The sequence below is a fragment of the Zeugodacus cucurbitae genome, chromosome 2, assembly GCF_028554725.1.
Source record: "Zeugodacus cucurbitae isolate PBARC_wt_2022May chromosome 2, idZeuCucr1.2, whole genome shotgun sequence".
In the NCBI taxonomy this organism is placed as follows: Eukaryota; Metazoa; Arthropoda; class Insecta; order Diptera; family Tephritidae; genus Zeugodacus; species Zeugodacus cucurbitae.
Window position 1 is genome coordinate 6,747,580 of NC_071667.1, and position 13,845 is coordinate 6,761,424.

The 13,845-nt window shown below is 38.6% G+C and overlaps 2 protein-coding genes across 3 annotated transcripts; one reads left to right on the forward strand and one right to left on the reverse strand.

Moving 5' to 3' along the window:
• The first annotated feature begins 1,451 nt into the window (after nt 1–1,451).
• LOC105210228 (uncharacterized) lies at nt 1,452–11,357 on the forward strand. 2 transcript variants are annotated; one of them, XM_011181049.2, is made up of 2 exons: nt 1,452–1,853; nt 8,198–11,357. In XM_011181049.2, exon 2 carries the CDS (start codon nt 8,690–8,692, stop codon nt 10,517–10,519), a length of 1,830 nt encoding a protein of 609 aa, XP_011179351.1. In that variant the 5' UTR covers nt 1,452–1,853; nt 8,198–8,689; the 3' UTR covers nt 10,520–11,357. The 2 variants fall into 2 exon arrangements, with proteins under 2 accessions (XP_011179351.1, XP_011179350.1); XM_011181048.2 differs by lacking the exon at nt 8,198–11,357 and adding an exon at nt 5,733–8,176.
• LOC128919831 (uncharacterized) lies at nt 10,893–13,095 on the reverse strand. Its single transcript, XM_054225249.1, has 2 exons — nt 11,405–13,095; nt 10,893–10,950 (listed from the first exon to the last, which is right to left on the reverse strand). The coding sequence occupies exons 1-2, from the start codon at nt 13,093–13,095 to the stop codon at nt 10,893–10,895; spliced, it is 1,749 nt and encodes a 582-aa protein (XP_054081224.1).
• Nucleotides 13,096–13,845: the final 750 nt, after the last annotated feature.

Genomic DNA, 13,845 nt, shown 5'->3' on the forward strand with positions numbered 1-13,845 from the left:
AGTAAGTTATTTATTTAGATTATAAATGGGAATGGATTTTATTTATTTAGATTATAAATACAATTCATTACAAATAATCAATAATTGAAAATCGATAATAATTTTTTAAATCGATAATAAATTTTCGATAACGGATTTTATAATTTATTTTTTTTTGCAACTGTTTTGGGTAGTAACATTGGCATTCAAATTGCTACTACTACCCTTAATGCATTGTACCATATATTCATTTTTATACTCTCGCAACAAAAGTTGCTAAGAGAGTATTATAGTTTTGTTCACATAACGGTTGTTTGTAAGTCATAAAACTAAACGAGTTAGATATAGGGTTATATATATCAAAATGATCAGGGTGACGAGACGAGTCAAAATCCGAATTCTGTCTGTCCGTCCGTCCGTCTGTCCGTGCAACGGATAACTTGAGTAAAAATTGAGATATCTTAACTAAACTTGGATCACGTATTCCTTGGCACCCTGAGGAGGTTGCTTTCGAAAATGGACAAAATCGGACCATTTCTCCGCCCACAAAATGGCGATAACCAAAAACACATAAAGTGTTATAACTAAGCAATAAAAAATGTTATAAAAGTTATAAAAGTAAAATTTGGAATAAAGGAAGGAAGCACTAGGAAGGGGCATATTTGGATGTAATTTTTTTGGATAAGTGGGCGTGACCCCGCCCCAAAATCGGTTATTTGTATATATCTCGCAAACCGATAAAGCTATATAAACCAAACTTTCTGCAGTCAATTCTCTTACGTAGCCCACCACACACCATGAAAATAGTTGAAAGCGGATAATAACCACGCCCACCTCCCATACAAAGGTTAGGTTAGAAATTACTAAAAGTGGGTCGCCCACTTATGGGTCAAAAACCATATCTCAGGAACTACTGGACAGATTTCAATGAAATTCTGTACATAATATTTTATTGACACCCTGACGACACGTGTGAAAAATGGACGAAATCGGTTCACAACCACGACAACTTCTCATATAACTCATTTTTGAATTTCATCTTATTCCTTTAGGAACTACTCGACCGATACGAATGAAATTCGGGATATAAAATTTTTTTTTGACACCCTGATGAGACGTGTGGAAAATGGATAAAATCGGTTCACAACCACGACAACTTTCCATGCAATTCAATTTTGAACTCCATCTAATTCCTTCACTTTATAATATATACATAAGGAACCAATGAAGATAGCGAAATAAAACTTTACAAAAATACTGTATGTGATCTGTGGCATCACTTATGAAAAAATTGTCGAAATCAGACAATAACTTTTCAATGCCCCGGATATCGAATATGAAGAACTCAGTGCCACATGGTAATTTTTCATCGAAAATTTGGGTAAATCTCTCAGGTATCTTAATTTAATTCAGAGGAAATAATTTTCTTCTAATAGTGTGTCTCTGTACCAGAATAGGTTAAAATCGTGTCATAACTTCGCTCATATATGAATATAGGATTTTCAAAAATACGATGAGCTTAATCGCTTATAAATCGGTTAATATGTGAAATATATTTATGCCGAATATATGGGCCAAATTGTGTGTTTTCTTAATAAGAATATAGCAATAAATTGCGAGAGTATAAAATGTTCGGTTGCACCCGAACTTAGCCTTTCCTTACTTGTAAGTAATACGTTTTCCACAATTAAATATATTTATTTATGTATTTTATAACAGTTGTTAGATTTGCCCTAAGCATAGCAGAAATGACATTTGAACGTTGTCAAAGTGACATATGCAAACTGAAAATTCGAAAAGTAAAAAAAAGATAAAAAACTTAAACTGTGAAAATAGTTGTTAAAAGGCATATTGAAAAACTGCAACAATTAATGGTGAGATGCAAGAAATGTTCAAGCAATGTTGATTGACGGACAACAGTGTTGACCCAAAAACTTATAGACGGCTCACAGACACGCACAAGGAAAAAAAAAACAAAGCAAAAATGGCTAATAAACATAAATACATATGTATATGTATATATACAAATGAGTGACATATAAACAAATGAATACTGCGTCCGCACAACAGGGAGGTCATTGGACAGCGCACTGTCGCCTTTAGACAGTCAGATATCAAACAAATATCACTGCTGTGCGTTTTTTACGTTTGCGCCAATTAATTAAAAAATATGGCACACATGACAAACGCACACACACCGATATACTCTTATTGTACACATGTAGCAACAACAAACTCACATGCCACATGCTGCGCAGTGCAAATTGTCAGCGTCGGCAGTTCCACGAGACAGCAATAAATCAATTGCATTTCAAATGCAATGCACTGAAATCGAATCAAATACAACGGTGAGTTAAAACTGTCAGATAACAATTACAACAACAACAGCGTTAAAGGCTAGGTGCCGTAGATATGCAATGAACAAGCGCTTAAATGGTTCGAAAATACCTTTAAACCGTTGTTAGAAGCCAACAACTTAACACCTTGAGAGTGACAATTGAATTGAACACGTGGGAGTGGCTGCTGGTGAGGAGCTTGTAGCTGGACCAAGCCTATTCAGAGCTTGGTGTGTTGGTGCGCCGTGTTATCGAAATCGATCTGACAATGTGTTGCACATGAATATGTGTTCGAGGGGTTGAATTGGAAAAAATTCTACCCATGATTGTGCGTCTGATAGGAAAGGGATTGTTTGAATAATAATAAATTTAAATTAGTGAAAAGTGATGCTTATTTTCGAAAACGTTGAAAAATACCTTCAAACAACATTTCTCACAGTTTTGGGAACAACAAAATACCTGAGAAGTCCAAAAAGCTCTTTATTATACTAGCAAGGCACAACCCACCAACATATGTATGTCCGTCTATATGCATTGCAACATAAACTAATGCTTGCCACGTCTCAATATCGATTACAACACTTTAGCCCTTTAACATATGCACGTACCATGCGCGCGATATTTGCGCGTTTGACCTCACTTAAACCCAATATAAATAGTTTACTTGTGAAAATAAATCATTGTACAAAACACCCTCACCTTTGCGCAGATTAGGCGAGCGACCACAGTGTGTAGAATGTGTGTGAAAACAAAAGACTCAAGCCACAAATGCGCACAAGGTGTGTCCGCTTACCGCCACTTACCGCCCAAATATGCGGCCGACCCGCTTGATATATAGTCCCGCTTGAGAATTATGAAAAGTTCAATTACTTTTAAGATTCAAAATGTGCATAAGTATGTGTAAGCGTAGAGTTGAGTGGAAAAAGATAAGAACGTTCAGCAAATTTTTGGTCAGCCGCTGGACTGGGTGCAGGTGTAGTATGCAGATATTAGTTAAAATATTTTTTTTGTGAAAATCAACTACATTAAAACAGAAAATCAAGTGAGTTACAGCATGAAAATATAATAACAAATATGAGCTCGGCGCTTTTATATTAATTCGTATATCATAAAATATGTTAAACAATTGCATTTATATATATTTTGCACCAGAGAGCTTTAAAGCTCATCAGGACCCAACACAACATAATAAATAATTTAATTCATTTGTCAAGCTTAAAATATTATTTATATTTATCGCGAGTGTCTTAAAAAGCTTATTTCTCTTACTTTCTGAGCTTTTACAAGAAATTAGCTTAAAGCTATTAACAAAAGTTTCTATCTGCAAAGTCAGCTGCGAGCCAGTGACGAGGCTTTTTAAAACTTAATTGTGCTTTATACCATACTAAATCAATTTTACATGTTTCCATTCACAGATGACACATGAAGTTCTGAGGAGAAGGTTTGATTTAGTTCAATCAATTGGAAAAAAATTGGTTCTCTACAATGAATACATTCATTCCTATATTGCTGTTGGAAATTAGAGAAATCACGCCTAAATACTATTTAATACCATTTAGGTTAGGTTAAACTGGTAGGCCAATACGCCACACATAGACCTATTTAGGTCCTTTGCGATACCAGATGGAGTGCCGTCACGTTGTTCACGAGGAGTAGTCATCCCTTAGGATGCCTGCGCTTGACGCGAATTTTAAAAGCATTTGTGGCTTCACTTTCGATACCTCTTCCAGATTCTCATATTGTGAGGCCCCCAAGTAGCGAAGTCTCTGCCTTGACAATGCAGGGCAGGTACACAGATGATGCTTCATTGTTTCTATTGCACCTTGCTCTTGACATTTCCTGCAGTTATCTCGATCTGTAAGTCCCATTTTGCAGGAATGTGCCGCCACCAGACAGTGACTCGTGAGTATTCCCACCAAACTCCTACAGTCCCTTCTATCGAGTGACAGAATGAGTTTGGTGTACTTCTGGTCTACGGTTTTACACATGGCTTTAGCGGTTTTACACCCCGGTATATTTGTCCAACGTGCTAGGATTTTTCTTTTCATGCCCCTGTCCAGATCATCGAACAGACAGTGCATGGGTTTGCCAATGTTATTCGCGTTTCCGGAAGACAGTTTTACACTATTCTTGGCAATTTCGTCCACAATCTCGGTGCCTTCAATGCCTTTATGTCCTGGCACCCAGTAGAAGCGAAGACACGTGTTCCTAGCAACTCTCTCCACTGCCATCCTGGTATCCAAAACACTTTTGGCCGAAATGCAAACCGAGGTTGTTGCCTTGATTGCTGCTTGACTGTCTACGAAGATATTGACTTTGGAGTAGCCGGCTGCTGTATTGAGGACTAGCTCTGCGGCTTTCCCAATAGCAAATACCTCCGCTTAAAAAATACTGCAGTGGTTCGGAAGTTTAAAAGGCTGCTTTACGCCTAACTCCTGACAGTATATTCCAGCACCTACCCCGTCCTCCATTTTCGAGCCATCCGTGTAGATATTCAATGTGCTGCGTGAGGTTATCATTCCCTTACGCCAGCCGTCTTTTTCCAGGTTCACCCGGAATCTTCTTTCCCAGTTCATTAGTGGGGTCAAGTAGTCGGTACTTGCCAAACCGCCCCTACCCACCGAGCTGTTCCCAAAAGTTCTATGCGCAAATTCTCCTCCCGCCAGTAGTCGCCCCGCAGATTTTGTCGCATAAGTTTCGGCAAAGAGATCTATTCGGCAAAGAAATCTTAATACCATTTAAGTTCTATGAATGTTCTAACGAAATTGTCTTCACAACTACCATATACTGATTTCGCTACACCATAACACTTGTATTGTAAAACAATCGTTCACATATATAATTAATAACGGCTTCTTTAGTGAAATACCGTATAACTTGTTTGCAGATTTTATCAACAGTCGGTGTAACTACAAATATTACTATAATAATGTTTTATTTTATAATTCCCTAGAGTATTTATTAAAATAACCGAGCACATGGTAAAAGCAATAAGATATAAAGGGGTTAACTTAAACGTAAAAAAGCATGTGTTACCCAATGAGTATAAAAAGTTCTCGATATATTTATATAAAAATTGACTGGTTTAATGAAAAGATTAACTATTAAAGTCCTTAAAAGCTTTCAAAAGAAGAAATGTAGTCAGAGATATTATATTTAGTAATGCTTCGAACTGATGCCTTTTGGCGGTAAATCTTGTAAACATAATTATCTTTGAATAAAAATTAAATTCACCATAAGCCCGCTTTGTTTCTTTATCGTTGAACAATGCTGTTTTGAAAAAGTTCCAAATTATTTTCCGTGTGTTTGGAGTTAACATTTATGCACACACCCATATCAATTTATATATTTCATGCTCATGAACGCACCAAGGGTTAAATATAAGTATTGTGTACAAATGGAATTTTATGTTTACAGATAATAACATCTACATTTACTGACATTATTGCACGCATTCCAAAAGCTTATAAAAGGGAAGCACGCAGTCAGTTGTATCAGAAATCCTGTCAGTTATCGCGCAACTAAAAGTTAAACAATCCTGAATACTTTTGCAAATTTAGAAAAATAAAAATGCAGATTTTTGGCAATTTAACCTGCATACTTAATCTCATTGCCATTTCCGCGGTGGACAAGGAATTCGTGGGAATATTAGGCGACATTGTGCTCGCCACATCCAAAGAGCGCAACGTGAACTCACTACTTTATGTGAGTTATAAAAATTACTCTCAGTTGGTTGGCCTAGAGGATGTACAACTCTACAGCACACTTCTGGATCGAGTTGAAGTACCCGCGCTGCATTTTGATTCTACACCGCCTGTGAAACCGTATGAGGAAATATACAACAAAGAGCTGCTGAGCATCGTTCAGCTGACGGCGAATACTGAATTTGATGAGCTCGTGCTGAGAACACTGTGGCAACGCTTATGGCACAATACACAGAGTCCACTCATATTGCTGCTCGATGACAGCGCGAACGTGTCATATGTAGCAAGCATTTTGAACTTTTGTGTAAAAAATTCCGCAATGAATGTCATCGCCTTGCAACCCGAACTCGTGGTGGTCGCACGCAGCTACTGGACCTTAAAGTTGTTTCCCACACAGGACGTAATTAAACGCAAATTCGCAACAGGCTACCGTGCAATATTTCCGCAACATTTGGCTGATATGCGTGGTCATCCTTTGCGCATGATTGAAAACACTTGGTATCCGCAGATCTACAATTATACCAGGAAGAATACAAACGAGTCTGTGCTTAGCGGCTTCTTGGGTAGAACTATAACGGAATATGCTTATCGTCGCAATGCCACAATAGTGAATCCATTCACCTTACGCAACAAATTTCTGTCATACGCTGAGTTGGGGTATACTATCGTAGAAAACAATATTGATATAGGCTCTCTGGTAGAATACGCTTATGATGACTTTAACATCAGTTACACGGATAGCTACATGCTTTGGACTTTATGCTTCATGGTGCCGGTGGAGCAACCAATACCGAAATATAAATTCTACCGTTATGTGGTAAATGTGACGGCCTTTGTGGCCTTTTTTGCAAGTTTTGTTGTCTTCTCGTTCCTTTGGACATTCAATATTCGTGGCGAGGAGCGACAACATGAGTTACTTATTGCCCGTTTCATGAATGCCTCAATACTGCTCGCCCTATTAGGCATGCCATTTCATGTGAATGATGTTAAGAGAGCGGTGCGTAAGATCATATACTTTACCAGCTCGTTTTCGAGTATCATATTCGGCACCGCTTACGGTGCTTATCTGCAGAGTTTCACCGTAAATGCACCACTGGCCCCGCCTTACAAAACAATTGATGATCTATTGGACGGCGGTATTAACATTGCCTTGGGCAGAATAAACCAGGAGTGGATTGCTGATAAGCCGGATGTCCGCAATAATTATCAGAATTTCACTGTTTTCAGCAATCTAACGAAATATGCGCGGTTGCGCGACACACTGGATACGAGTTATGCCTTCTTAGTATCCGACATGTGGTCGGTATATGAGGAGCAGCAGAAGTACTTTTCGCGTCCACTCTTTCGCCTTACGGATATATGCTTGCGAAAGAATAATCCGATGACAGTGCCTCTGCAGCGGAACTCCCTGTATCGCAGCGATTTGAGTGCATTCATAGGGAGACTTAACGAAGCGGGCCTCATACAGCAGTGGCGGCGTCAAAGCTTCTTAGAGCTTCTCGATATGGACTGGATCCTGTTGACCGATCATAGCAAGCCACCCGGCTTCGTACCCATGAAATTGCAGGACCTGCAACTGTTACTAATGGCTTTGGGTGTCTCATTGGTTGCTAGTGTTTTGTGTTTTTTGTTGGAATTAATTTGGTGGAAAATCTCGAACTCTTGTGGTAGAAAAACCCGCAAATATTAAATTAAAAATAATTGTTCGAATAATACAATAAATGTCTTCTTAGTATCAATATTAAAATTTTTCATTATATCATTCATTATCCATAAAGATCATATGGGTCGTATTTTTTCAGTTTTTGCAACAGCAGAAGCACAGGCCGTTTTACAAAATTTTAATGGGGTAGTATTAATGGTGGGCAGTTCAAAGGGCTTCTGCTTTTCATATTTATAGGGAACTTCACAATACACTTACACCTTAAAAACGCATTTTCAGATTCTTGGTCGACTGGGAACGACATATTTTAGTGCGCGAAATATGATGAGACCATAGAAAATTACTTTGAGAATATTAACTGAAACGAAACAAATGGACAAATGGTGGCTTAAGAAGGCTATGAGATTGGGCTTGGCTATGATCTAATTACCCCCATTTTAAATATCAACCATTTTATATAAGTTTATTAATATGACAGTTTTGAACTAATTAATTGTTTCTGTGCACATTTTTAGTTAATTCTATATCTATCTGGCGATTGTAAAAAGCACCCGGTGGTATTACTCTAAACATTTGTGTATATACGAGCTCAGAAAGTGAACAAATTGAAGCAGTCTACGATGGAGATGTATGTGATAACCAATGCACTCTTGTTGACAACAGGGATGGCCATTTTTACGGTTGTGTTATTTAATAGTTCATATGGAGCCGTTTATTTCTTTAAATATTAGTAGCAATAGGGGATTGGTACACTGATTTAATCAGCCCATCATCAACATCCACAATGAATACTCGAAGGGCTAAATAATTATTGTTTACAAACTGAATTTCATATTTGCAGACCTTAACTCTTAAATTTATTTCCATATTAACACAACGCTCATTCCGAAAGCTTATAAATGCGGCACACAAACTCAATTTGAAACAGAAATCCTGTCAGTTTTCGCGCAACTTGAAGCTCAACACCACAAATACATTTGGTACGCTTAAGTGAAAGAAAAATAAAAATGCAAATTTTTGGCAATTTAACCTGGATACTCAATCTAATTGGCATTTCTACAGTCGACAAGGAATTCGGGCAAATTTTAGGCGATATTGTGCTTACCACATCCCAAGAGCACACCGTGAACACACTACTTTATGTGAGTTATAAAAATTACTCTAAGTTGGTTGGCCTAGAGGATGTACAGCTCTTCAGCACACTTCTGGACCGAGTTGGACTACCCGCGCTGCATTTTGATTCTACTCCGCCTGTGGAGTCATATGGGGAAACATACAACAAAGAGCTGCTGAGCATCGTTCAGCTGACGGCGAATATTGAATTTGATGAGCTCCTGCTGAGAACACTGTGGCAACGCTTATGGCACAATACACAGAGTCCACTCATATTGCTGCTCGATGACAGCGCGAACGAGTCATATGTCGCAAGCATTTTGAACTTTTGTGTAAAAAATTCCGCAATGAATGTCATCGCCTTGCAACCCCAACTGGCGGTGACTCGACGCAACTACTGGATCTTACGCTTGTTTCCCAAACAGGATGTAATTAAATGCAAATTTTTACTTGGTTATCGTGCGATATTCCCGCAACATTTGGCTGATATGCGTGGTTACCCTTTGCGCATAATTGAGAACACTTGGTATCCGCAGATCTATAATTATACCCGAAAGCATACAAACGAGTCTGTGCTGAGCGGTTTTTTGGGCAGAACTATAACGGAGTATGCTTACCGTCGCAATGCCACAATTGTGAATCCATTCTCTTTACGCAACAAATTTCTATCATACGCTGAGTTGGTGAATACTATCGTAGAAAGCAATATTGATATAGGCTCTCTGATAGAATACGCTTATGATAACTATAACATCAGTTACACGGATATCTTCACACTTAGCAATTTGTGCTTCATGGTGCCGGTTGAGCAACCAATACCGAAATATAGAATCTACAGTTATATAGGTAATAAGAAGGTTAGTGTGGTCTTTATTGTAAGTTTGGTTCTGATGTCGTTCCTTTGGACATTCAATGTTCGTGGCGAGGAGCGACAACATGAGTTACTTATTGCCCGTTTCATTAACGGCTCAGTACTGCGCGGTCTACTTGGCATGCCATTTCATATGAAGGAAGTTAATAGAGCGGTGCGTAAGATGTTATGCCTTTCCATCTCGTTCGCGAGTATCATATACGTCACTGCTTACCTCGCTTATCTACAAAGTTTCACCATAAATGCCCCACTGGTCCCACCATACAAAACAATTGAAGATCTCTTGGACGGCGGTATTAACATCGCCTTGGGCAGATTCAATCGGAAGTGGTTTGATAATATACCACAATTCCGCAATAATTTTGAGAACTTTACTGTTTTCAGCAATCTAACGGAGTATGTGCAGTTGCGCGACACACTGGATACGAGTTATGCCTTCTTAGTATCCGACATGTGGCCGGTGTATGAGGAGCAGCAAAAGTACTTTGCGCGCCCCCTCTTTCGCCTTTCGGATATGTGCTTGCGTAGGAATAATATGATGGCATTGCCTCTACAGCGGAATTCGCTGTATCGCAGCGATTTGAGTGCATTTATAGGGAGACTTACGGAAGCGGGCCTCATAGAGCAGTGGCGACGTCAAAGCTTCTTAGAGCTACTCGATATGGACTGGATCCTGTTGACCGATCATACTAAACCGCGCGGTTTCGAGCCTATGAAATTGAAGGACTTGCGTATTGTTCTAAAGAATTTAGGTGGATTTTTGTTTGTCAGTGTTTTGTGTTTTTTGTTGGAATTGCTTTGGTGGAAAATCTCGCATTTAAGGGCTAGAAATGTGCGTGAATATTCAGTTTAGTATAATTTGTGAGGATAATAATAAATAAATGTGTTTCATAAAAATATTTTAAATTGTTCTTCTATTCATTAACGGTATAGTTTGTTGAGTAAACTATTAATTACACGACCTGAAATTTGGTATCATTTATGAAGTTAGTAGTACTCGGGAGCTCTCCGAAATGAATTGGGTTTATAACTACGAGTATCTGTGTTTGCAATTTTCTGTGATTTAAAACACTTTGAATTCCAATCTTCAAGTGTCTTCAACTTCATGTTTGATGAAAAAATTGCGTATCTTTTACTGTGCATAAATATCTTTCCGGCTTTGTGTCCATGTAAAAAAGCACAACAGACCTGGTATTACTACTGTATAATTGTGCAAATTAACAGCTTTATTTGCTTATGGGGCTATGATGAGCTCCCATCTGTACAAGTATGCATATGTCTATTCTGCAAATACGAATGATTAATCAGATTATACCGGTAGTAGTACAATTTCAACTATTCACTATTTAAAGGATCAATTACAAAGTTCATTGTTGGAATTTACGATTTATGTGTTCAATTGAGCTTTATTTAAAAATTATTGAATTAAATCTGGAATGCACTTTGTATTCTTTCGAGTATCTGTCAAAAAATCTAACTACAATTTAGTCAATAACAATTACCATGTTTAGTCTCCCAGTTCGTAGGCTATAAAAAGTTCCACATTTATCGTCTGAGATTTCTGAAGCGTAGCTTTCGAATCTCTTTTAGCTTTCGCAGATGTCTTAGCAACAATTTCGTAAGCTTTCGAACTCTCAACCAAAAAAGCTCCAGCAAGAAACAAAAAATACACAAGGTCGTCAGTATACTCATAAGATATTGCACCACATATAGGTCTGCTAGATTGAGTGGCACAAACCCAACTTGCTTATTAATGTCGTCCAATTTGATTACATCCATCGCAACTAATTCCACAAAACTATGTTGCAACCAAAACCTTATTAGACCGGCTTCGAGCAATCGGCCCATAAACTTATTTATACTCGGCGGATATATTGAGTTCGCCTGAAATATGAATGTCATTGGAAGATTCTTGCCAAAGCAGAGATTCGAAATACGAAAAAGCGGTTTTGTGAAATATTTCTGCTGTTCATGGTATATTTCCCACATATCGGTGACCGGAAATGCGTAACGTGTATCGAGTGTATCGCGCAGCATCAGCAAATCGGTAAAATTACTGAAGAACGTATAGTTCTGAAGAATTTCTGTAAAGCGTTTCTCCTGTTCGACCCAATAAAGGTTGCTCGTACCAAGCGCAATTTGTATGCCATTCTTCAGAACATCATCAACAGTATTCATAAGCGTACCAACGGGTGCGCTTACAGTGAAACTCTGTAGATAAGTGGAGTAACCGGTGCTGATGATTACACCCGCCAACGATATGATAATGCTGATAAACTTGTGCAGAGTTGTTATGTGTCGCTGGGCCTGAAATGGTGTACCCAGTAATCTTTGTAGTACTGAAGTTATGAAAATATCTGCGAAGCGAAGCTCAATTTGTTGCCGACGATTCCTATAAGATAAGATTGCCAACATGATGGAGATCAAAGTGAGGCTGATACAGAATACAATAACCACAATCAAATCGACTGTTTGGTAGTAGAAGGTATATCGCGGCAATGGTTTCTCCACCGGTATCATCATACACCAATCCATGAAATGCACCACCATCGAGTAACTTAAACGTGAATCTCGAATTTGTATTGGCACAAGTAAACCGATATCTGCGCTGTTATTACCGAGTATATCGCTAGATTCTGGAAACAAAAACCCTCTCTGCCGCATCACCAACGGCGCCGAAATCGTCGCATTATGATAGCGAGCATACTCCAACAAAGCTCTGCCCACGTAGCCACTGAGCATTGGCGGTCCTTGCTTGGGCGTGAAGTTATAAATGAGTGGATACCAGGCATTCTCTATAACACGCAAAGCGTGTCCGTGCATATTTTCCATATGGCGTGGGAATAGCTCGCCGTAGTTTGTTGGAAAATGTAGGCGAACAGTTCGCTGTTTGGGAAATATTTGCAACGTCCAGTAACTGCGTTCCTCCACCGCCATTATTGGTTGCAAACCGATGACATTTATGGCGCTTTGGTAGGCACAGTATTTCAGAATTCTCTTTATATAAGCTTCACTGGATATGTCATCGAAGAGTAGTATGAGACGGCTTTTTCTGTTCCTTTGTAGACGTTGCCACAGCGCCCTTAGTAGTTTTTTATCGGCTTGAATCTGGAGGCTCAGTCGCACGACGCTAATTAAACTGCTATGAAAAAGCTCCTTGTAGTTCTTAATGGGGGCGAGATGATCAATACTAATGATAGCTGTTGGATTTGGCGTGTTCAGTGTGTGCAGCACAAATGGCACATTTGGGTGGTCGTGGTTATCGAGCGTCTCTGGTGTGGTCTCTGCACTGTCGTAGATGAAAGTATAAGGTTGCTGGTCGTTAGCTATAACTGTGCAGATGTCCTTGAAAACTTCAGTGTATCGTTGCTCTATGGTGGAAAGTTCCATAAGACTAAGCAGCGCGGTGAAATTGTAAAGAAGCTGCATTGTTCATATGCTTGTAGACAAGACCCGCTGCTTTCAACGTTGTGTTCGGATTTGGAATGCTTTCTAACTGTGAGAAAAACTTGACTATTCGCTTATGACAACCGAGTAGTAAAAGTTTATTTTTACTGCCGCTATTATTTAAATGAAATAATTGTTGTATTTTCTTTTATTGTCCTTTAGCGCACCATCTTTAAATATTTTTTGTTGTGTTTACAACGACAATTATATTGTCTATAATGTCCTCCTGTAAAAATTGTGACTATCATAGAATATGTTCGTTTTATTTATTATACTACGAATACTACTTTGACCATCGAGAATGTGCAACGAACCCGACAAAAGTGACTTGCCATTCCATGTTCTTCAAAACCAGAGAGGACGATAGAGCATTCATGTATGCTGGTCGATGGTTTATAAATCTTACAGGTTTTAAGAGAACTTTTGTATATTTCATTCTCTTCTTCGCCACTTCTCTTCTTGGTAGATTGAGGCAAACACTTTCAGAGAGGATGTATGGTTAGCTAGTTGCTTCGGATGAAGACTTATTATTGGTCTTTCTTGGGGTAAACTAGTAATATTATTCAGTTCATGTGCCTTCTGTCCGTAAAAGGTCTTAACTAATTTTGAACAAGCTCATATTACTTCAAGCGGAAATAGAACTTTATTTCTCTAAGCGAATGAATAAATTTGTGTTACTTTTAATTTATAATCTGCATATCATGTGTTCCACGAGTTCAGTCATTCCGACAT